The sequence below is a fragment of the Tachypleus tridentatus genome, chromosome 11 (assembly GCF_004210375.1).
Source record: "Tachypleus tridentatus isolate NWPU-2018 chromosome 11, ASM421037v1, whole genome shotgun sequence".
Taxonomy (NCBI): Eukaryota; Metazoa; Arthropoda; class Merostomata; order Xiphosura; family Limulidae; genus Tachypleus; species Tachypleus tridentatus.
The window spans coordinates 72,002,913-72,025,253 of NC_134835.1; the positions used below are offsets into that span (position 1 = coordinate 72,002,913).

General features: G+C 29.0%; 1 protein-coding gene across 5 annotated transcripts in view; it reads left to right on the forward strand.

Annotated features, from left to right (window-relative positions):
* Rubicon (run domain Beclin-1-interacting and cysteine-rich domain-containing protein rubicon) overlaps nt 1-22,341 on the forward strand; it is a 55,651-nt gene that overhangs the window by 27,303 nt on the left and 6,007 nt on the right. For all 5 annotated transcript variants that reach the window (XM_076467897.1, XM_076467896.1, XM_076467895.1 and 2 more), the window contains 15 exons: nt 60-1,320; nt 3,138-3,253; nt 7,795-7,959; nt 8,501-8,549; nt 9,047-9,103; nt 9,599-9,646; nt 10,457-10,528; nt 11,558-11,630; nt 13,253-13,403; nt 13,655-13,723; nt 15,877-15,950; nt 16,299-16,363; nt 17,923-18,223; nt 21,149-21,227; nt 21,482-21,650. In XM_076467897.1, coding sequence (XP_076324012.1) covers nt 60-1,320; nt 3,138-3,253; nt 7,795-7,959; nt 8,501-8,549; nt 9,047-9,103; nt 9,599-9,646; nt 10,457-10,528; nt 11,558-11,630; nt 13,253-13,403; nt 13,655-13,723; nt 15,877-15,950; nt 16,299-16,363; nt 17,923-18,223; nt 21,149-21,227; nt 21,482-21,650 — 2,749 coding nt within the window. The remainder of the gene's footprint in view (nt 1-59; nt 1,321-3,137; nt 3,254-7,794; nt 7,960-8,500; nt 8,550-9,046; nt 9,104-9,598; nt 9,647-10,456; nt 10,529-11,557; nt 11,631-13,252; nt 13,404-13,654; nt 13,724-15,876; nt 15,951-16,298; nt 16,364-17,922; nt 18,224-21,148; nt 21,228-21,481; nt 21,651-22,341) is intronic.

Here is a 22,341-nt window from a genome sequence, read left to right on the forward strand (position 1 = left end):
TCATACTATTATATATTTTGAAACATTTTACTAAAATGTTTTTGATTAATATTTTAAAGCTGATTAGATTTGGAGGTAGCAAGCTCAGAGAGAAACTGAAAAAAAGACAAATATTAAGAAGTTATTCATGTACAGAAGACCTTTTTGAACTGAAAGGCACTTGGAAGACTTCATGTGTTACTGATAAAGAAGACATCAAACAACCACTTGAGGATGAAATTGCCAGTCTAAAAAAAAAACAGCAAAGTTCTTTGGAAGTCAACTCACCAAAAAGAAAATTGGAAAAAAACATCTTCAGTCAAATTAGGAAAGCACTTAGTATGCCTTACTCCACAGGAAAGAAAGGTGTTACAACAATTGCCAAAAAACGATGTGCCAAAAAGCATCAGATGAAGAAGCATAGATGGAAGTCAAGTGCACAAAAATTTAAAGGAAAGAATTTGGAAAAAGATGGTGCTGACAGTTCTTCTTCTTCCACTTGTGAATTTTCAGGATTTATGAAGAATAAATCTCAACCTAAATACCATTCAAAAAGAAAGAGAACAAAAAGTGCAGGACCACGTCTTCAGTGTGCTTCTGAAATAGGAAGTATTGATTTTCCTAAATGGCCATTGGTAAGGACTTGGAGTTTTTCAAGCACTAATCATCAGTTGTTTAGAAATCCAGTCTTTAAAGATGTCCATTCTTTTGATGACACATCAAGTGCATGGCCATTAAGGAAACAGTGTTCAATAACAACATCGTGCCTTAGCCTACTTACATGTTATGGAAGTCAAGTAACTACTAGTAAAGGTAATTTAAGACGATCTGTTAGTGACAGCATTATCTGCATGTCAAATTTTTTTGATTGGCAGATTACTTCTATCAGAAATGTAGAAAATGATATAAGTCTACAAATAATTGCTAAGTCTGATGTTATTGAAAGTGAGACTTCCAATGCAATGAGAGAACCTGTTATACTAGGTAAAGAATCTTCCTTGTGCTACATATCAAAAGAACTATCTAACCAAGAAAACTGCTCAACACATAACAAAGTTGAAGGAGGAAATAGCAGAACAGTGTCAATTTTGGTGGAAAGTCAGACTGATGAAAAAAATTGGAACAGTGTTCCTAAATCATTATGTAATAGCCCTTTTAAACGTGATATGAAAAAACATTTTAGGTCAAAATCAGATGTCAGTGAAACTGTCAATACACAACCAACCAATACGTATGCTAACATCACAGATGGAACTTCTCAGACTTCATTCTCTCTCTCATCGTCATTGCCATCTGAGTTTGTGAGAAAAACCAATAGAAGAAAAAGTTTCTTAGAAGAAGGTAAGAGGCTTTTCTGACTGTTTAGCAAAACAAGTTAAGAATAATTTAGTAATGTTGTGATACTCTTACATATATTTTATGTAATTATTTTCAGTCAGTATGAAACCTTGTTTTGAATACATTTGTATGTTTTGTTTTCTATGAAATATCTGTTTGCATATCATAATTAATGCAAGAGAATATCTTAATACAGAATACTTGTAAGACTTCTGTAATTCTTGTTTGCCAAGTGTGATGTTTTTGCAAAGGAAAATTAAGAATGCTAGTTCTATCTGGTTTATAATTAATTATATCAAAATTTATTTTGTAATTGTTTAAGATGTATCATTGCATTTCAATATTCAGAATGCAAATGTGTGTTTTTAAAACTAAAAAGACACTGGATTTTGAAAACATTTTAAATTTTGCAGCATTTTATGCATTTAATATATATTAATACCAATTAGTGATTTAACAAATACAGAATGATTCAATTATTTTATAAAACAGTTTTATGATGGTATTGTATTGTAAAGAATTTGTTGGCTTTGAGTGCAATGTTATTTTATTATATGATGCAGGAAATACTTGTACATATTTACATAATCCAATAGATTGTAACATTGTATATATATAAAATACACTTTAATGTTTTAAAAAATACAGAAGTACTCAACATTTTGTGACATTTTCATAAGCTAACTTTTATTTTTGAACTATAAAAATAAAACTGTTCGTGATGATAATATAAAAAACATCCCGGCTTTGAGTGCAATTTTATTTTACTGTATGATGCAGGAAACACTTATGTTCACATAATCTGAAAAACTTTACAATATAGTTAAAATATTTTTAGTAACAATTACCGTGCTGTTCTTGTAAGTTAGCATTACTATTATTTTTCTTCTTTTCAACAATATGAGGTTGGTGGTTTGTTTAAATGCATATCAGTATCTAGGATATTACAATAAATGTTATAACAGTGTTTGCAATATCTTCATTGAGGGGTTGGCCTGATGTACTTATTGGGAATGATGGGAAGCCTTTGGTGAAATGTTATTTTAAGAACAAGTAGTTTTTTTAATATAATTTTTAGTATAATTATTTTGAATATATTGTCTTTTTAATCATTCTGAAGGTATCAGTATCTTGATATTATAATAGAAAGTTTGATTTATTCTTGTATATGTTTATATATAGCTGTTATATGCAATATATAGGGGGTTGTAAATTTAACATAGGTTTTGATTATGTTTAACCTTTAGTTTAATACATGTGTGTTAAATGTTGGTTTTTAAAAAATAACACAATTATGTTATTAACCTTTAACTCAATTTTTACTTGTCAGTAACTTGTATACAATGGATAAAAAAGTGTATTTCTACTGTTTATTCATTCATTTTGGTAATTTAAAATGCATCTCAGTTACGAGTGTCTGTTGCACCTGAGGATCCCTGTTGAGAACTGGGCAATTTCTGGAACTTGATAATCAGATAATAGTTGGATTCATTAATCATTTACATTCAACTATTTAGATTTCTAATATTTCTTTAAATCCTAGTAACTTACAAAAATGGTTACTTGTTTAATTTGTGATTGTACTTGAACCCTTTTGCTTCTTCTTGCAGCACTAAGGTTAAGTGGTTTTAACTGAAATAATATGTATTAACCCTTAAATGACAACCATTATCAATTGATATTACCTCTGCAACATTGCTGCTGTTTAAGGGTAAAACTACTTTGGAGAGATGTTCTTCTTAATGTGTCTTCAAGTTGTTTCTTTCTACAAGCTCTTATTGTATAACACAGCATTTCCTTGTAAATTATTTTTCATTCAGGTGGCCGTATTGTTACACCAAAAACAGAATGTTTTTTTCCACAGCCACAGAAAGGTCAAAGTTTAAAGGGATTTTTGTCTTCCCAGGATTTTAATGCTTGTGCTGAAATGGACAAGGTATGATATAAAGATGAAATATTCAGTACAGTAAGGGTCACTTAGTATACTGAATTATAAAATAATTCTCATTATTATTTGCATGTATTAATCATAAGTCTAATAAGTAACTTGTAATTTTTTTTTTTAATAAATTACATATTGCTGATTAGTTTTATCCTATGTTTAGGCTGCTAATCTATTGCTATTTTCAGAGAAGTCATAAACAATTACTAATTAATGATAAGACTTAAGTGGTTTTATAGACTACTGACCCAGACAGTGATTGATGTTGATTGACACATTAACCTAAGAAACAAAATGTAAGGGTTTACAGTGAAACATTTGAAGTTAACTGAAAAGGTTTTGCATTGGATTGCATTTCAAGTGTTTTGACTTGGCCTTATAATCAACTTTGTGATAGTGCAATGGGTGGTAAAAGCTGTGGTATCTAGGAGAATTTAGGAAACAAAGACAACACCACTATTTCTTCAGAAATAAGATTAAATCACTGAACAGCAACTGAATTTGACCATGATGGAATATTGCTACAATATAAGTTCATATCAAGTGAGCTATGAAAAAAAATCAGAGTGTGAAATACTATACAAATATCATTGTATCTCACACTTGAAAACATTTGGTTTGTTTGTGAACATTTTATCAGTTTCACCAGACTGTTCTTCAACATTTACACATGAGCCAGTCCAACATCTTTTAATAGAGAGCTTAGAATGGTCAACAGGGAGTCATTTCATAAACTGGAAATTGAGTTATTTCATTAAATCTAGATAAATGAAGTTCAGCATAACTCTTAAAAAGAAATATATATGTATATATTGATGAAAATGTTACATGTGAAATCTGTATGAATTATTTCCCCAAAAGGGGCTTAAAGCTACTTATAGGTGTTGACTGTTTTAACTAGTTGCATTATTATATGGTAGTGTGTTGTCTATCGGTCAGTCAATAGATACTAAAATGATGTCATGTAAGGAATACTTAATACTGCAATTCATATTGTCATTCCATAGGCTATTAAGCAGCATGACATGCACATTCAAAAGCAAAAAATAGAAATATTTGTTATGTGTAATTTAAGGTTTATTTCCTTTTGAAACAGAACACTAGTGAAACCTAGTGGAAGTACATCTTGTACTATGGTGACACCAAACTGTGCATAAAATATCTTTCATATATTTGATATTGATTGCAAAAATGGCATTTTTAATTTCAGAACCAGTAGGGAAATTACATTGTAATGCATTTGCTTCTACTGCAACACTGTATTTGGGTTTTACTGTGCCATTAGTTTCCACAATATTGAAATTAATGATTTTTTTTATATATGAATAACAAACCAAATTACTCAGCTTCACTTCAGTTATTAGGTTGATTTATTCCAGATGACTATCGGTATGTATTCTGAATTTATTTTAGCATAAAACTATAACTTATATTCTTTTGTTGCTCGTTTACATAATGTGGCCTGTTTATAGAGGTAACATTCCCTCTGATTTGCCCTTCAATTTTAAACTTAAGTAATAAAGAGAAATAAAGAAAAACAAACCTTTTTAATTAATGGAGTCTCAATTGGGAAACAATTAATTTTTATCTTCAGTTTTGTTGTTTATACATTTCAGTTTATTCTTTTGTCACATATTCTCATAACAATATGAATTTTTACTTTTATTGCTGAGTTATATAAAAGTCATTGTTGCAGTGTAGTGTTACCAAATTGCACTGACTTTTAAATATATTAGAAGTTGTTATATAAGGTACTACTTAGTCTTTTTTTTTGATAGATTCCTTCATTAAAAAGATCTGCCAGCAGGAGAATAATTAAGTAACTGAATACTTTATTTTAGTTAACACATTGCATGGCTTCATCAATGCATTACAGTATTAAAATAAAAGTTAAGTTTTTATTAAATATAGACTCATAAATTGTAGTAACAAAATGCAGTAACTTTCTGTTTCCATAATGATACTTTTTTTTTTAGTCCAAATATACTTGTAATTTTCAATCAGTCATGGATTCTCTTCTTATTGACAGGAAACCTAATTATTTAAATTATGTGTTAAGTTGCTATAACATCAGTGTGTGACAGAAAAACAGATACACACTTTCTTTGCTTTAGAGTATTAAATCCCAATTCTTTCTTTTGAAGATACTATTTTACTTGTTCTGTGTTTTGCTCTCAGTGTAGTAACTAATAAAACTAATAGGTTTTAATAAAATTTATAGACTATTAAGGTTTCTATAAGAACATGCATAAGTATTTAATGGTCTTTTTGAAGCACTGAAACATGATTGTTTGGGTTAACTGTTTTGATTAATAGTAGTTTAAGTCTACATTCATCATGTAATCTTAAAAGCTTTCAAATGTATTTCTTTGATTACAGAAAATTCTGAAAGTGGATTATGGGATCTAACACTTAAGCAAAAGTCATGCTTTGAAATTTTTAAAGGGTTGTTCTTAACAAATTTGATGTCATAAAATAAAAGTGAATTACCTGATAGAAGTATTCTCATGTGCTTCGTCTGGTATTTATTTCTACATGTGTTTTCATCTGGTATTTTTTTTTACACCTTGCCTAAATAGATCTATGTGTGATACCAACCATGTTTTTACATTGGCCACCAATATCCTACTGGACAATAACATGTGCTCACTTAATTTGTTTGTTTTTTGCTCTAACTTTTGAAACAGGTATGCGTACTTTGTTGTTGTTTTTTTTGTGTCATGGTGCAGCTTTACATTGCCTTCGAAAAAAGATTTATTGTCTTTGTTGTTGCACAATCTTGAAACATTTCATTCTGAAAATGAATTCAAGCCTTCTATTTTGTGTAGCTTCTTAGGACCCTTTCATGAATTGCTGTCTTGTAAATATCTGTAATTGTGAAATTATCACTCTAGCTGTCTTTTAATACAAGAAATCCAAGACCTTCAAATTGACAAAATGCAATGTTAAGTTCCTAATACCAAAAACATATAAAAACAACATAGAAAAAAATTGTCATTTTATAATTACATCAGCAACTTTCCTGAAATGTTTTGTATTTTACCATTGATCGAAAAATATTACTTATGCCTTAAATGCAATGTGGTACATGACTTTTATGATGATACGACTATTCTTTCTAACCCTGTAATTTAGTTTTCTTTTTATAATATCATTGGTTATGTATAGAAAAAGTGAAATAAGAGATTTTAACCTATCCTTATAACGATTATATCTCTGAAATCATTCTATTAAGCCTAGTTTCCTTTGAACAGTTCCAGTAAGTCAATATCATGTCTTCAATCAAAAGACCAAAATTGTACACAGTATGCCAAGTGAGGCCTAACTAGTGATATGTATAGAGATAGTAATTACCTCTTTTGTTTTGTAATCAATACAGTTATAAATAAACCCCAAAAGTTATATTCACTTCACTACTAGCAATAGAACACTGCTTTGGTAACTTGAATAATCTGTTTGTTAATAAGCAAATATCCTTTTCTTCAGTCATGCCACCAAATAAACTTGAAGTTTCAAATGTTATAGAAAGTATATTAAAAGTTGTTTACTTGTTGTATTTAAAATGCATTCAATTTCAAAATATTCTATTCAATCATCTTCAATATTTGCCATTTACCCATAAACTGTGTGTAGGTAACTACTAGATGGTATTAAACTGAAAATGGGTTGATTGAAACATAAGTGTAGAAAAGATGGGTGCAATAAGTCAATAAGTTGCATGGATCCCATTTGTGTTTCTAGATTTAAATAGCTTGTTACTAGAAGTAAGAAAAGAACACAGAGTTCACTGCAATTAAAGTAGGAAGTTTACACAGGTCTTCAAATGCATCACAACAGTTGTATATACAACCTTCTCTCAAAACACAGCCAAACAGAAGACTAATAACTGTCAAAAGGTGTATGGACAATACCTGACATATTTGTTGGACAAAGCAGTGTCTGAAAACTTCTGGACAACTGATTATTAACATATCATTTACACAAAATTTAAAAAATGGTGTAGAGCATAGAACAAGCTTTTTTTCTGATGTTTAGTAGTTGCAGGTAGGAATTTTAGTAGAGAGACAAAATCAAAATGAACTCTGCATATTATCAGACTTATGTTTAATACCACTTCTTCATGAAAGTATGCCATCTTCATGTAGGTTTGATTTCATCAAGGTGTGGCTCCATCAAGACTGCATTTAACTGTATATTCAAGTAAACATATTAATTCTTATTTCGTGTAGATATACAAATTGGAAATCTTGCTATGCCATTTGCAGACATTTGCTATAGACCTCTGTGCATGGAAAGTAGCTTCTAGAGAGTACGTGAAAAGGAGAGAGGAAAACTGACCTTATTGTACTGCACAAATATCTGTTGAAAACTACTGCAAAGAAATAAACCATACCAGGATCATCACTGTATGTTATAGACACATTCTTTATAGCCTTGATAGAGTTTAGTAAGTTTTCAATGTAATGTACTGGCTTTAGGTTGTAACTTTTAATTTATGTTAAAAAATGAGGGATTAATTACTTTGTTTTATACAGGAAAATGCACATTTTTGTATATCTGAAGCATTAATTGGAGCCATAGAGCAAATGAAATGCAATCAAATGCTGCAGAAAGCAGAAGAAGAAGCTAACGATAGTGATGAAGAGATACAAAACCTTAAACAGCGAATTAGGATCAGAAGACGAGAAAGACAACAAGAAGTATGAGCACTAATTGGTTAAACATTTATTACTTTAGAATCATTAACCATTACTCTTTGCACACAATTGTTTAATGTATATCATTATTAATATTGATGCACATAATTTATTTTTGTTAGTTTCCTTCACTTACACAAAACTGTTGGTTTTTAAGCTTACTTTAAACATCATTTTTATTCATTTACTAATTCTTTTCCATCATAGTGCCATCATAAAATCCATTTTAAGTATAATTCTCTACTTTGTAGAAGTTTAAAGAGTATCCCATGCTGAGTTGTATGAGTAAGCATAACTGTTAACATTTAATCAAAAAAATTAAAAGATTGGACATTTTCATCTATCTAATAGTCTACATAGTATCCCTTTTTCAAAGCAGTTTTTTTATTCGTTATGATGTAGAATAGGCATCTAATGATAAAATAAGTATTTCTTATATTCTGTTGTAATCTTTTTCCTTTCTTTTTTTTTTTTTAGTGGGTTATTTTGTAAGTGTTCTGGATATGTTTGGTCACAGTAATTTTGTTTTTCTTTTTTGAAACAGAAAGAAAAATTGAGAGGTCTTACACTACTTAGTGATGGGAAAACAGACAGTAAGTAAACCAGTTTAAAATTTTGTCCAAATATATACTACTATAATGACACATCTTATATATAAAACCAACATTTTAGAAATTCCATAACAAATACTATTGTTAACCTCAAAAATAGCATTTAGTTAGATATGTAAACTCTTATTGTTTTAGCATCTTTAGTCAGCCATTTATTTCTGTTATACAAGTTTAAGGCTAATATCTTAAAATTTATAAATATCAGCACAGAATTTACTCAAGTTTTTAAGTATTTCGTGTATGTTTAGGTGTAAAATTCATTTTTAATGAGTGATTGAAATATTGCATTCATTATTTGAATGGCTATTTGTACATATATTTCAGTTGATTAAAAATATAGCTTTCATTGATAAAACAGTGTGATTGATATGTTAGTTTTATTTTTGTTTCACTTATGTGAGCAGTGTTTCCAGTAATTTCTTTTATTATGCTATGTACCTTTTGTAGGTTAATATACTTATTGTTTTTCTTAACTTCAGCCAATACTAGCCACAGTACTTCAACTACATCCCCTGGATCATCTGGGGTTGAACCAGGTAAGACATTTTTATACATTGTACAAATTTTGTGTTTGTAGTTTTAAAGTTAGGCTTAAAAAATTAACTTCCTTCACTGTACATTCAAAATATATAAATGTGAATAACATAAATAACTGTAAATGTTTTAAATCCATTATATTTATTTTCATCATTTAAGCACAGAATTACATAGAAGGTTATCTTTTCTGTGTCTGTTGTTGGAGTCAAACCATGCATTTTGTCATATAAACTCTCAAGATTATCTCTGAGCCACCAGCAGACATAGTTTAAAGTTAAAAGAAATTCAGAAATCACTTGGCAGTTGTTAAAATTTTCTAAGAGTAGATTAAAACTATCTCTCTAAGAGATTAATTGTGAGGACTTTGAATTTGAAAATAAAATGCATAGTCTCTGGAAAGTTCCCATTTTAGTTGAACTTGTGTTTGAAAACTCTTTTCTAATTGAAGAGTTTAATGAAACTTACTTATTGAAGATGATATTGTGTCATTACAGCTACTTCAAGTGGTACAGAGGAAGATGTTGATGAACTTGATCTATCTGGTAAGTTTGATAAATTTTGAAAATAAATATCATTAAATTTATGACAAATAATATTCTCAAAAGATTAAAGGATTTATTATTAAGTATGTTAGTGAGACATGTTAGTCCTAGTAATTATATACACAATTTAAAATATTTAAGTAATTGCAAGTGCTAATAATTTCTTCTATGTAAAAAGTAGGGATTAGATACTTTTACTTTAATTTTTAAGCATATATGAACTGCAATTTCACAATATCTTTTTGCACACATTTTACTGTCTTTTTTTGTTGTTGTAGAGAGTACAGTTTAATACACTGCTTAACTTACCAAAAATGTGCACTTTGAAAATAATTATTCACAAGTATTTTAGCAAAGGCATAATGTATTATTTTTGATTTAATAACATACAATGCATGAAAATGTTTTCAAAATAAACTACTATAACAGAAACAAATGCTTAACTATGAAGAACATTTTTGGAGGGAGGAATAATTAGAAGTTGTCTAACAGTGATTAAATCATGAGTGAGTAATATTACTGACAAACACAGATACATTTAAGAGCTTTATCTGATAATATTACTTAAAATATTGTAAGGTTTAAAGTATTTTTAGGTAAGTGAACCAATCCTCTTCACTGTTTGAGTAATTTCTTTTTAATTCTTTACTTAAATTTATATTGAAAAAAGAAATATAGCATTTAATGAGATGTTACTGTTTCTTCTCCTTAAAGTATATTGAGACTACTTTTTTGCATTGTTTTCAACACAGAAAAGTAAAAGTTGTACCCTAGATGTATTGAAGATATTAATATCTGTTACTTTTGCAGATGCTAGTGATTCAAAACTCAGTTCTCTCAAAGAAAGTGGTCTTTCATTATCCATGGCATCTCTTTACTCAGGTTAAGTATTCAAATTATCTACATTCTTTGTGATATCCCTTCAAGAATTATAAATATTTATATGCAACAAATAATTCTGATTAATTTTAATACAACTTTTTGGCTTGGATATGCAGACCTAAAATTTAATAGAATTGTGGTATTGTGACAAGGATAGATTTTATGAATATATATATATATATATATATGTATATATTGTTGTAACTGTGAATTGATACATGCATTATGGAGTTGATGAATGTAGTCATGTTGGTAACTAAAATTATCTGTAATGTTTTTTACTAGGCCAGACGATGTTTGTAACTTAGGTTAACAATGTGAAAATATCTTTAACATTGTTGATAACTAGGAAAGAAGGTCTTTGAAGAATTTTGTAGCATAAGTTGGAAAATATATCACAAAAGTGTGATGCAGGCAGTAGCTATGAAAAGTATATATTGCAAAAAGAATTTATAGCACTGTTGGTAATTAGAGAAGAAGAAATTTTTATTGCACTGTAAATGAGAGAGAGAAAGAATGTGAAAGTTTGTTAGTGAATCTGACAAGAAGACTATGTGTGGTCATATTAATACAAGTATTGAAAAGACATTTTTCAGTAACTTTTGGCAAATACCTATGATTTCTTTGAAATGTTCCTATATTTTTAAAACTTCAGAAACGAAAATATTTTACATGTATTAACTTGTATTTTGTTAAATATCTTTCACCTTTAACAGGAAATTTGTGCTATATTTTTTTATTGGACTTTGTAAAGTATGCTATTTCTCTGATTTTTAAATTTCTATTTATTTTAAAATTAATTTTGCTAAGTTTCAAGAACAACTAATCACATTGATCATTATTAGTAAGGAAATCATTATTCATGTTATTTTTAAACAAGTCTAAAAATTGTTTTGGTAATTAATCATTTATAGTAAAAACTATTGTGTTTGGAAGTGAGTTTGCATAACCTTTATTTATGCTTGAAATATCCTCCTTGTTGATAGAATAATAAGTATATATTATCAGTTTCATTTTAAAACATCGTAGATGCTGACATTAAGCGTGTGTCATCAGTCATTGAAGAAGAAAAGTTTTTATCCCCTGAAGAAACATCAAAAAGGTAATTCTGAAAATATATACTCAACTATGAACAAATTTCAACAATAGTGTGTGTTGAGCAATGACATAGAAAGTGAAACGAGAATAGTTTTGATCTTCCTATTTGCATTTGTTAACATGGTCAAACTGAAACTAGTTCCTTATGCTACTTGCTTAAGCTAATATCATGCAACACTAAATGCACTTCAATTAGGGTAATTTCATAAATTTTAGTAAATTTGTGTTGAAAATAATAATGTTAATAATAATAATAATAACAATAATGAATAATAACCATCCATTGATGTTATTCTTTGAAAACTTGAGTTAGAAACTGCTGATCTAGCTTGCTTTGCCTAACAAATAGTCATGTATCTATACATCCTTCCACTCCAAAGTTTTACTGCTTGAAATCAGCCATCTTTAGTCCAAATAACAAAAAAAAAAAAATTCCTCTTTTAATCTTAGTTGAACCTGTTTCAAAAATGGAAGATCAAGAGCATGCAACTTTTTGTGTAAGCATGCAAGAAAATTTTATTTAGATTTAAGCAGTTTTTATTGAATAACTTTGCACATGTGGCTTATCAGACTCCTAACTGTTGGTTTTAAGGATCTAGCGGTGTACGAAAATTGAATAAAATCCACATAAGTATGTTTTCCATACTTTAGTGTGAAGTTAGAGAAAATCCAAATTGGAGATATTATATCTCAGATCATTCTTAATAAATTGCCTTGAAATTTGGTATGTAAAGTTAGAACCCAGTAGAAGCACATTCACTAAAAATATATGATGGTTTTGATTAATACAGAAGATAGAAAATTGTTAAGCTGTCATTCCTGTTGATAAAACAGCATGTCCTGCAGGTTTTTTTATTGTCTTAATGTAATGAAGAAATAAATATCTAAATAACTTATAAAATACATGTGCAATAAACTTAGTGTGACGAAGTTGCTTAATCAGTAGTTTTTATGAAAACAGTTTTTCACAGACATTCAGGTTTTTCAAACCATATAATACATTCAGTAATAAGATTAGAGGGTTGTGTAGTTAGGTAACAGTGAACTTCTAAGCTGTGCCTGAACTAATTATTACTTAGCCACTAGAATTTTGAAGTAATTCAGTAAAAGGTTGAATTAAACAACTGCACAGGATTTAGTGAGGTTCTAAAAAAAAGCTATAGTTTATAGTGGATGTCAAATACAAATGGATTTGTCAGAATGCCATATAGAAATGGTATTAATTGCATGCTATTTTTGTTTTATTTTCTGTGTCAGAAATGTTTTGTTTTTTTGAGCACCATTAAATGTAATTCTGAATTGAGAATAAAGTATACTTGTTATTCTTAACTTTGTTTACCACAAGCTGGAGCTCATTATGAGACATTTTTATAAACATAAATACATTCACAACCTGTATCTCCAGAAAGTAACTTTATTGGCTCAGTATGTTGCTGTTATAGCTCTGTCAGGAGCTTTTGATATCATCCAAGTTCACTACGTTTGTTTATATATGTTAGTATTGTACATAAATAGTACAGCTATAATTCGTTTTTTGTATTGTTTTCCTCTTATTTTTCTTTAAAGTATGCTAATGTGAATGTCATGCAAAAATTATAAACTATGCTCTATTGTCTTTTAACTTAGATCAAATGGAAACTATGTATTGGAAACATCAGGCTCCCATGTGTCAGCAGAAACTGTAGCTTTGTGTCTTCTCAAAAGGTTTTCTGAACAACAACTTCCCAAAGCGTCAGATCTACAATGGCTGGTGTCAGAACAAGATGCACCACAAAGGGTAACTGATTTGATGCATAAGAATTTTGTTGAAACCAATCTTTTATAAATTATATTAATTATTACTTTTATGTTTGGGAAATCAATAACACAAATTTGTTTGTCCTGATTTTTGTTCCCTGACTTTCCTGTTTGAGTATGTTTTGTGTAATTTATAAAAACGTTACTTTCCTCTTTTTTTTTTATTTGCAACTTTTGATTATTAAGTGTTTTGATCATTTTTCAGTTCGTTTTTACCTATTCTTTGTACAGCTACTTCCTCTGCCAGACTCCTGGCCAATATCTCCTGATGTAGTGGAAGAAGAGTATAATGTGGAAAAGGTAAACCTCTTTTTTATTTCTGAAAAATAATAAACAAAACAACCTAATTAAACATTAAAATATCATATTTAACCCTACATTTTTCAGTTCTTGTAAATGCTGAAATATTTGCTTGATTATTAGTCATTGAAACAGGAATGAGAAAAATATATATATAATATTGGAAATTATTTTGTTGGTGACAAGAAAGTGAAAAAATCATTAATTAGGGAAGGTATAAAATATTTTACATACATTGTTGTTAAAACAATAACTAATTTTGAAAGTATTTAAAGATAATAGTTGAATTGTATACTAAAGGTTAAGTGACAACAAATGTGTATGATTAATGGTTTTGCTGCATAGATAATGGATTTTTTTCCATTTATGTCAGTTGTTATTTCCATTATTATTCAAAAATAAATTTCAAAGAAGTTTCATTGAATCCATTGTAAAATATTTTAATTTTCTTAAAAACTGTACTTAAAAACTATAGACCTGGAATGAAGGTCTGATTTATTTTACTTTGAACGTGTTACCAAACAAAGGTTCAAACTTTTGAATAGTAATAACTTGCATAAAATGAGATAATACCACTATTACTATGATTTTATATTTTATTGAAGACCATTTATTTAGTTTTAAATGTCATATATAGATAAGTACAATAATACTTTCACAAGTAGTTTAAAAACAGTAATCATATGTTTTATAAATTTGAAAAATATGTTTATTCACACATTTAATGATACATGCAGTAGTCTTGTAAGATTATTATTGTAATAGTATGCTATTGTGGCTGATTAAAGAACAGCAGCTGACATAGCCAGTATAGATGTTTATTTAATAAATAGGTTTGTTTGTTTTTGAATTTCACGCAAAGCTACACGAGGGCTATCTGTGCTAGCCATCCCTAATTTTGCAGAGTAAGACTAGAGGAAAAGAAGCTAGTCATCATCACTCTCTGCCAACTCTTGGGTGACCCTTTTACCAACAAAGAGTGGGATTGACATTCATATTTTAATGCTCTCACAGCTAAAAGGGGTGAACGTGTTTGGTGTGATGGGGATTCAAACCCACAACCTTCTTATTATGTGCCAAGTGACTTAACCGTCTGGTTATGCCAGGCCAACAAACAGGTTAAGAATGATAACCATTTTAACTTGAAATTGTTGATTAATTATAAATATCTAAAAAACATAATAATAAAGAACAGCAAGAACAAAAGTGAAAGAACAGCTACAACTTTAAATTAATCTAAAAAGAAGATATATCTTTAAGGCTTGATTTTAAATGATAAATTAATACTTTTATCTGCAATGTTCTTTCACTCTTTAGAACAGTAAATGCTGAGTATTTTTGGCAAGGTGTCCCATTGAAATCCTTACTGAAGTATTTACATCCACATGGGACACCTAGTGATAAACACCCTAGCGTTCTTTGCTCAGCATAGAGCAAAATAACTTTGTGAATAAAAGGTACTTTATTAATTAGGCATTTGGAACCAAGTTTTAATGATAAAGCTATATTTTGTCTGATGCTTAAAACAGAATACTAACAGTTCAGTGAGAAAAATACAGATCGTTAATCATAACAAGACAGGAAGTTACAAGAGAGAAAGTGTGTGTGTTTTGGTTGTAACATGTTTTTAATAACAGTTGATTAATTAAACATGGACCTTTTGGATGAAAGACTTGTGTAGTTATACTAGTGCTTAATACATATATAGATTATTAGTGTAGGCATATCTTGTGTTTCATACTTATTCTTTCATAACATTTCTCTTACATCTTGTAAATTAGACAGTCAGTATATTTTAATGAAACAATGCAGCTGTTGTGTGTACCTCCTTTTGCTCCACCGTGTCTTTTATAATTTTTGATATAACTTGTTTTTAAGTAATGGGAATTATACAACTAAAAATATCAATTTTTTCTCAGTAACATTTAATGTGCTGTTACTATTTAAATCGTCACAGTTTCTGTTAATAATGAAAAAAAATACAACTTGAATTCTGCCTGACAAGCCTTCAAATGTTTAGAACTATCTTTGAATTCCTGGCTAGTGTAATTTCAAAAATAGCTCTTAAAGGCTGAAAAAAAATTTTAATTTCTATTTCTTTGAATATCTACTGCCTTTGGATGTATACATGTGTGTTTGTTGGTTTCTTACAGACTCGTCTTCGTGGAAACCTAGAGTGGGCACCACCAAGGGCTCAGATTATCTTTAATATTCACCCAGAGCCAAAGTGAGAATGTTTGTCCTGTAATGAAAACTTTTCAGATACCATAATTATTAACTAAATTGTATAATTAGTTTTATAAACAAGTTTTTGATTGAATATAAATTTATTTTGACAAAAAAAATATGTAAACTATAATTAAACCACTTATAATTCAAAAATAGTAATTACTTTGCAAAAAAGTGTTAGAACTTCAGTATAAAGTCCTTACACTACATCATATCTATTAGAATGTCATTATATGAATTTTTCAATTTTTTAGACAAAAGAAAATTGGTTTAATTTTTAACATTTCTTTTATTTAAAAATACTTAAAACCACTGTACATTATGTGATTAATATTTTATCTTGCAGGCGAAAAGCATTGATTGCAAAACAAAACTACAGGTGTTCAGGATGTGGTATGAAGATTGACAGAGGTATACTACTTGCATTACACACTATTTGTATAAATGAAGGTTATATAGCCTTCTTTTACACCAGTAAAAAAATCAAGTATTTTTGTCCTTCAGCTTTTTAATTAAGCTCAGCTGATTTGACTGTTTCCATTATGTAACTTTTATGTATCTTCACAAAATTTTGGAAGCTTTCAGTAAATATTAGAAGTCTTTTGTATACAAAAAAGTATCAAAATTTTCAATTAACTATTTTTTGTACAATATACATCTGTTACTACTATTGTTACTTAAATTTTATTGTTTTAGTTCCCTTTAAACCCTGTCTAACTAATAATTCCTCCACACAAGGTCTAAATCATTCAACAAACATAGCTCACATTACCATCTAGAATTACACAATGCACAAGTTGCTTGCAATACTACCTTGGAAAGAAATGTTATTGTTGTTATTTTTCATTACTTTACCTTATCTAACCTTAAGTTTTTAATTTTTACATTTCAATTACTTTTATAATAAATAAAAAATACATATCAAAATTAGAAACATATTACTTATCTGGGCTTCCTTTCTTACTTTTGACTGTTGATGAAACTTAAGCCTACTTTTTTTATACTAATTGTACTGTTACACTAAATTGTTTTATTTATTTAAATAATACACCTAAAAGTACACAATACTGTAAAAGCAAACAGTGCCCTACAACTATCATAATATTTCTGACTTCGTAATTATTTGGTAAGAGGCTTTCAAAAATCAGCTGAATTCATCTGTGTGATTCCTGTGAGGATAAATTTGAAATGGAATAATGAAAAATCCAGTACCATGTACAGAAAACATATATCATTTGACAGATTAAAACTTTGGCTTCCTATTAGTTATAAATAATATAGTGTAAAACATCAGAACTACTGGCAATTTGTGAAAGAGGGGATGTTACAGATAAGTGTGACAAGTGGGTTTGATTTTCTAGTTTATGGCTCCATAGACAAATAAGATTGAAGGCTATAAAAGTTATACTTTGCCTGAATAACAACTTTATTATACAGAGTAACTTACTATTCAGAAGTGTGGTAAATAAATTAGAGAGGAGACTGAGGAATTTTTACATTTCCTTGTAAAATTAAGAACTTAAAACTTGTATTAAAATTTGACTTCATTCTGATGCCAAATTTATTTGTATACCATAATAATGGAATAATTTAACTAAAGTTCGAAGGTAACAGACACTTTAATCTGCCAATGGCAAGAGTGTTCAAAGATCTTTATAATAGAATTATTGAATATTATTTGATCTATAAGCAGTTTAGATTCTAACGTTTGATTTTAATTATAGGATTTTTGTCCATATTAACTTCCTATTTTTCTGTAATTGAATGTTATTTTGTGAGAGTTTAGTAAGTGCTTAATTATTTATCATTAATGTGTACTCTTACTGAAATATATAATAAATATTTCTTGTTTTTTTTCACAAGAGAATGTTCTTTTCAAAGAACACATTAACTGTATTTCAATTAAATGTTAGTTTTCTGTTTTAAACATGTATATTTTCTTGTCTAATTTTTTTTTTTTTTTCTGGAAGATTACATTAAGAAATTTAGGTATTGTGAGTACCTGGGAAGGTACTTCTGCCAATGCTGTCACAGTAATAATCAGGCTTATATACCTGGCCGCATCCTTTTCAAGTGGGATTTTAATCGTTATTATGTATCCAGTTTTTCCCAAGACTTGTTGGAGAAAATTTTCACAGAACCTCTATTTAACATTCTGGATATAAATCCTTCTTTGTATCGTAAAGTTCGACAGTTGGATTTAGTACGAGAATATCGAACACAGTTGTTCTACTTGAAAGACTACATAGGAACATGTAGGAATTGTGAAAGGTAAGAAATAATCTATAGCTGAAATGTAGTCTTCTATTTGAGTTTTCATTAACTAAACTATTAAAAATCATATAAACTTGTAATTACATATCTAAGACAAGACAAAATCTTCATTTTAAAATGTCAATTACATCTTAGTCTGATTGTATGAAAATCAAGTACCTGATGAGCTTTCATATTTCCAAACAAACAGTGTGACCCACATGGTAGGGATGAAATCCTATGACCCTTTTTAAAACTACCATTTAATGTCAAACAGCCCTAATTCCAGTGTTAAGTTATTAAATACATTCCTTAAATCAAAAATTTTGACCAAATCAATTTCAATTTCATCAACCTTGGATGGTAGGCAGTTGGAAAATACATTACATTTCAGCGAGTGAAATAGTAAGGATGCCAAGAACTTATCAGCATTTTGATTTCAAGTTGCAATATTGCTGTTGAGCTGTCCTTGCTGTTCTTAATTTTTAAATTTTTTGAACTGTGAAAGATGTAAAATAACATTTATTAAGTATATGCAGTAAAGTCTCAACACTTAGGACACCCTTCTGACTGTGTACAAGTGCCCTCTATAACAAGATGTTCTTAATATAAAAGTGCTACTCTAAACTGGATTACATATTGACCATACTTCAAACAATAGTACACTTTATTCACAAATGCTTAAATTTTGGTTATTTCATTAAAACATGGAATAATAAATAAAAAATATTGTGAAAAACAAAGATTTTGAGTACTTACATTGTTATAAGTAATAGTAAAGTCATTTAATAAAGTTTTGAAAATAACTCAAAGGTCATGCACTGCAAAAGGGTTAATTGTCCAATTTATCCAAGTACCCACATAGAGAACAAGACTGCCCTTAGTCTGGAATATCAAGATGCCCATTATTGCAAGATTTATTTTGGTTACAAATAGTATGAAAAAGAAAGACTGAATAGGCTAAATAGCCAAGTGTTTATATTCAGATCATGTATTTGATCTTTGGATGCTGGATATGCATGAAAATTTGATTTGGTGTATGACTGATATTAGTTTATAACAATAGTTCTACTTTCTCATATATATATTACCATTTCCATTTGTTATTTAACTATTATGAGCAACATATAATTATGATGTTTGTTAACTGTTCATAATACAGGACTTGATAAGTGCTATTGTCATAGTTTTCAAGAAACCTAATTAGCAAGGGTTCTTATATAAAAATATTTTATTTTGTTAATGAAGCTTTTTCAGTAGAACAACTTTAATTACTTTTTTCTCCACCCAGGTACAAACTTTACACATCTATAAATTATTTTAAATTTATATCCCCTTATAAATGCACATATAATATAAAAAAAAAAAAAAAATTCCTTCATGTGAAAAATATGATACTTTTTCTGTGTCTCCTCTTCTCTAATTTAGTTACCACCCTCCAAGAAATATGAAAATTAACATAAATTACTTATTATAATATTGTAATTGTGTAGATAAAGCATAAATTTTGCATTCTTCAATTGTGTTTGGTTACAGAGCCATCAAAGAGAAATTGGACACCTCTTACCATACCCACCTGTCGCATCCTATTTCAGGATTTTAGTCATTCTTTTTTGTGTTTAATACCATATTATTTTTAACCAATAGAAATACAAGGTTTTCATCTATCAAATGACATTACATTAGTATAAAAAAAAACAGAAAAGTAGGGTTAAACAAATGCACATTTTAAGTTAGTTTGAAGTCATTACAAGAAAAAAAAAGATAGTTTAGATGTATTTGGATTTTTGGTGGTTACAAGATCTGTGAAATTGACCAATCTTGTATAGAGGTAGCATAGGGGAAACAATAACAAATTTAATATAAAATTGTATTTAAAAAAATGCATTTGAAATGTATTTAGGAAGTTTTAGATATCATGCAAATGATTTTTGAGATGAAGAAAAATATTTGTAATTTAATATAAATCGTTTTGCACTCAGACTGATAAATAAAAATGACTATATTCATGGACAACTCGTCAATAAAAGTACTTCATCAGAAAACTGATTTTTTTTTGTACCAACTACTTGTAATGTTTACTAAAAGTCTCTCAAGCTTTGTGAAAATACACTTTCTATATTGAAAGTTATAGTATTAAAAAATATATATAAATAAAAGTGGTCACTTGGTTGGTCTTTGGAACTGAGCCTGTGTTGAGAAAGTTTATAAATGGCTCAGTGCTAAATGTGCAGGGCATATACTGTATGTGTGTAGTCTAGTCTAGTTGGCTTTAGGGTGCAGGCACTGACTTGGTGTATTCCAAATGGCATAAACAGACTAGTGCAAAGTGCAAAATCCACTGTATATGCTATATGGCAGAAATTTACCAGAACTGAATGCCAACTATGGCTTTGATGTAGCAAACTGAAATATTACTATGTTGTTGGAGGTCTCAAAGACAATATACAAGATAAAGATGCGATTTGCATGTTATATTAATAAGTGAGGAAAGTAATTCACAAATAGATGTAGTTTTGGTGTGTAAGTTGCAATGCAACATCTGGGTATTTTGTCCCCTGAGCTTGTACTACACATGAACTTAACAAGCAATCTTACAGCCTTTATCACAGAATCTTATACAGTACACACAAAATTGCAAATTGTGAGAATACCACATACATGAGAATACAGTGCAGAATTTAAGGCTTTTGTTCATTTGATGTAAAATTATGAGTTCCATAATAATATATTACTTATAGATTGTAAACATTATCTGGTTTTAACACAGAATGCTGTACTACATACACAAGCATATAGGGTATAAGAATATATAGGTTCACAAAATATTGTAGTCACACACACAAACTTCAGATTATAAGAAGAGAACCTGTTATAAAAATTAAGTAATTTAAAGTTTATATTAAATTTCTTTACACCTCAAACTATTTTGTTCTTTCACAGACTGCAGGAAGAATTTGATAAATCTCAGGCATACTTGATCCATGAAGTTCACACTTATTCAATTCAAGATCTTGTCCAGGTAATAGGTGCTTATTGGAAAATGTATTTTGAAGAACATCTTTTAAATTAATTTTTGTACCATTATCTAAATCTAGAAATTCATTGGCCTTTGACCTTTCTTAAAAGATATATCAACCAAAATATTGTCTTTTTTTACACTTAAAATCATAATTTCTTTAATATAGTTATTGGGAAACAAGGGCATACCTGATAAACCATATTTAACAATCTGTATATTAACAAGATTTATGATTATACCTTGGTTTTTACTAGGTGAAGTCAGGGAAGTTACCAGAAAGACTACGGAACCTCATGTTATATTCAGTAAACCATGTAAAACAGTGTGCACTATGTCATGGAAAAGGATTTATATGTGAAGTATGTAGAGATGGCCGTGATATTATATTTCCATTTCAGTTGGTCAAAGTAACACAGTGCCAAGGTAAGAATGTTATTTTATGAAAATAAAAGAAAGTGTGAAACACAATGTGTATGGTTTATTCTTCATCTAAAACCATATGTTTTACATGGGTAATAGGCAGAAAAATCTCAAGAATTTTCTAGTACAATATTTTGCATCCATTCATAAAATAACTTTTAATTAGCACTGCCTTCTTTTGGCACAAATTTTCGATGCTGACTACTAATCTTCCACTTCTGCATATACACATGTAAATGATTATGCAGCAGCCCTCCACCATTAGGGGCACAACAAAGTGCCTATTGTAATCTGTGCCCTTGCCACACTTGCAATTACTAATCACTTCTGAATTGGCAGTAGTACTGTACAGACATGCTTCTTTTATGCTCACAAATTTGTTGATGTTTTCTTCATATTACAGACTTTAATTTTTTGCATTGTTGAATTGTGAATGGTTGCTTTTACCAACCTTCTTTACATTTTCATATTTATTTTTGCCTCATGTTTGGAATTGTCACTATGCTTTAGCAGTTTCAAATTATTACAACTGCTGCTGTTATGGGGTTCCCACTTACTACTACTGATTTGAATACTTGGTTATTGGCCAAGGAAATGTCAACAATTCTTCGATGAGAAAATTCTATGTTCATGCAATTTTCACCATAAGATGAGAAAAATCGAAACTCCTGTCTTACCTGATGTGTCTGATAAT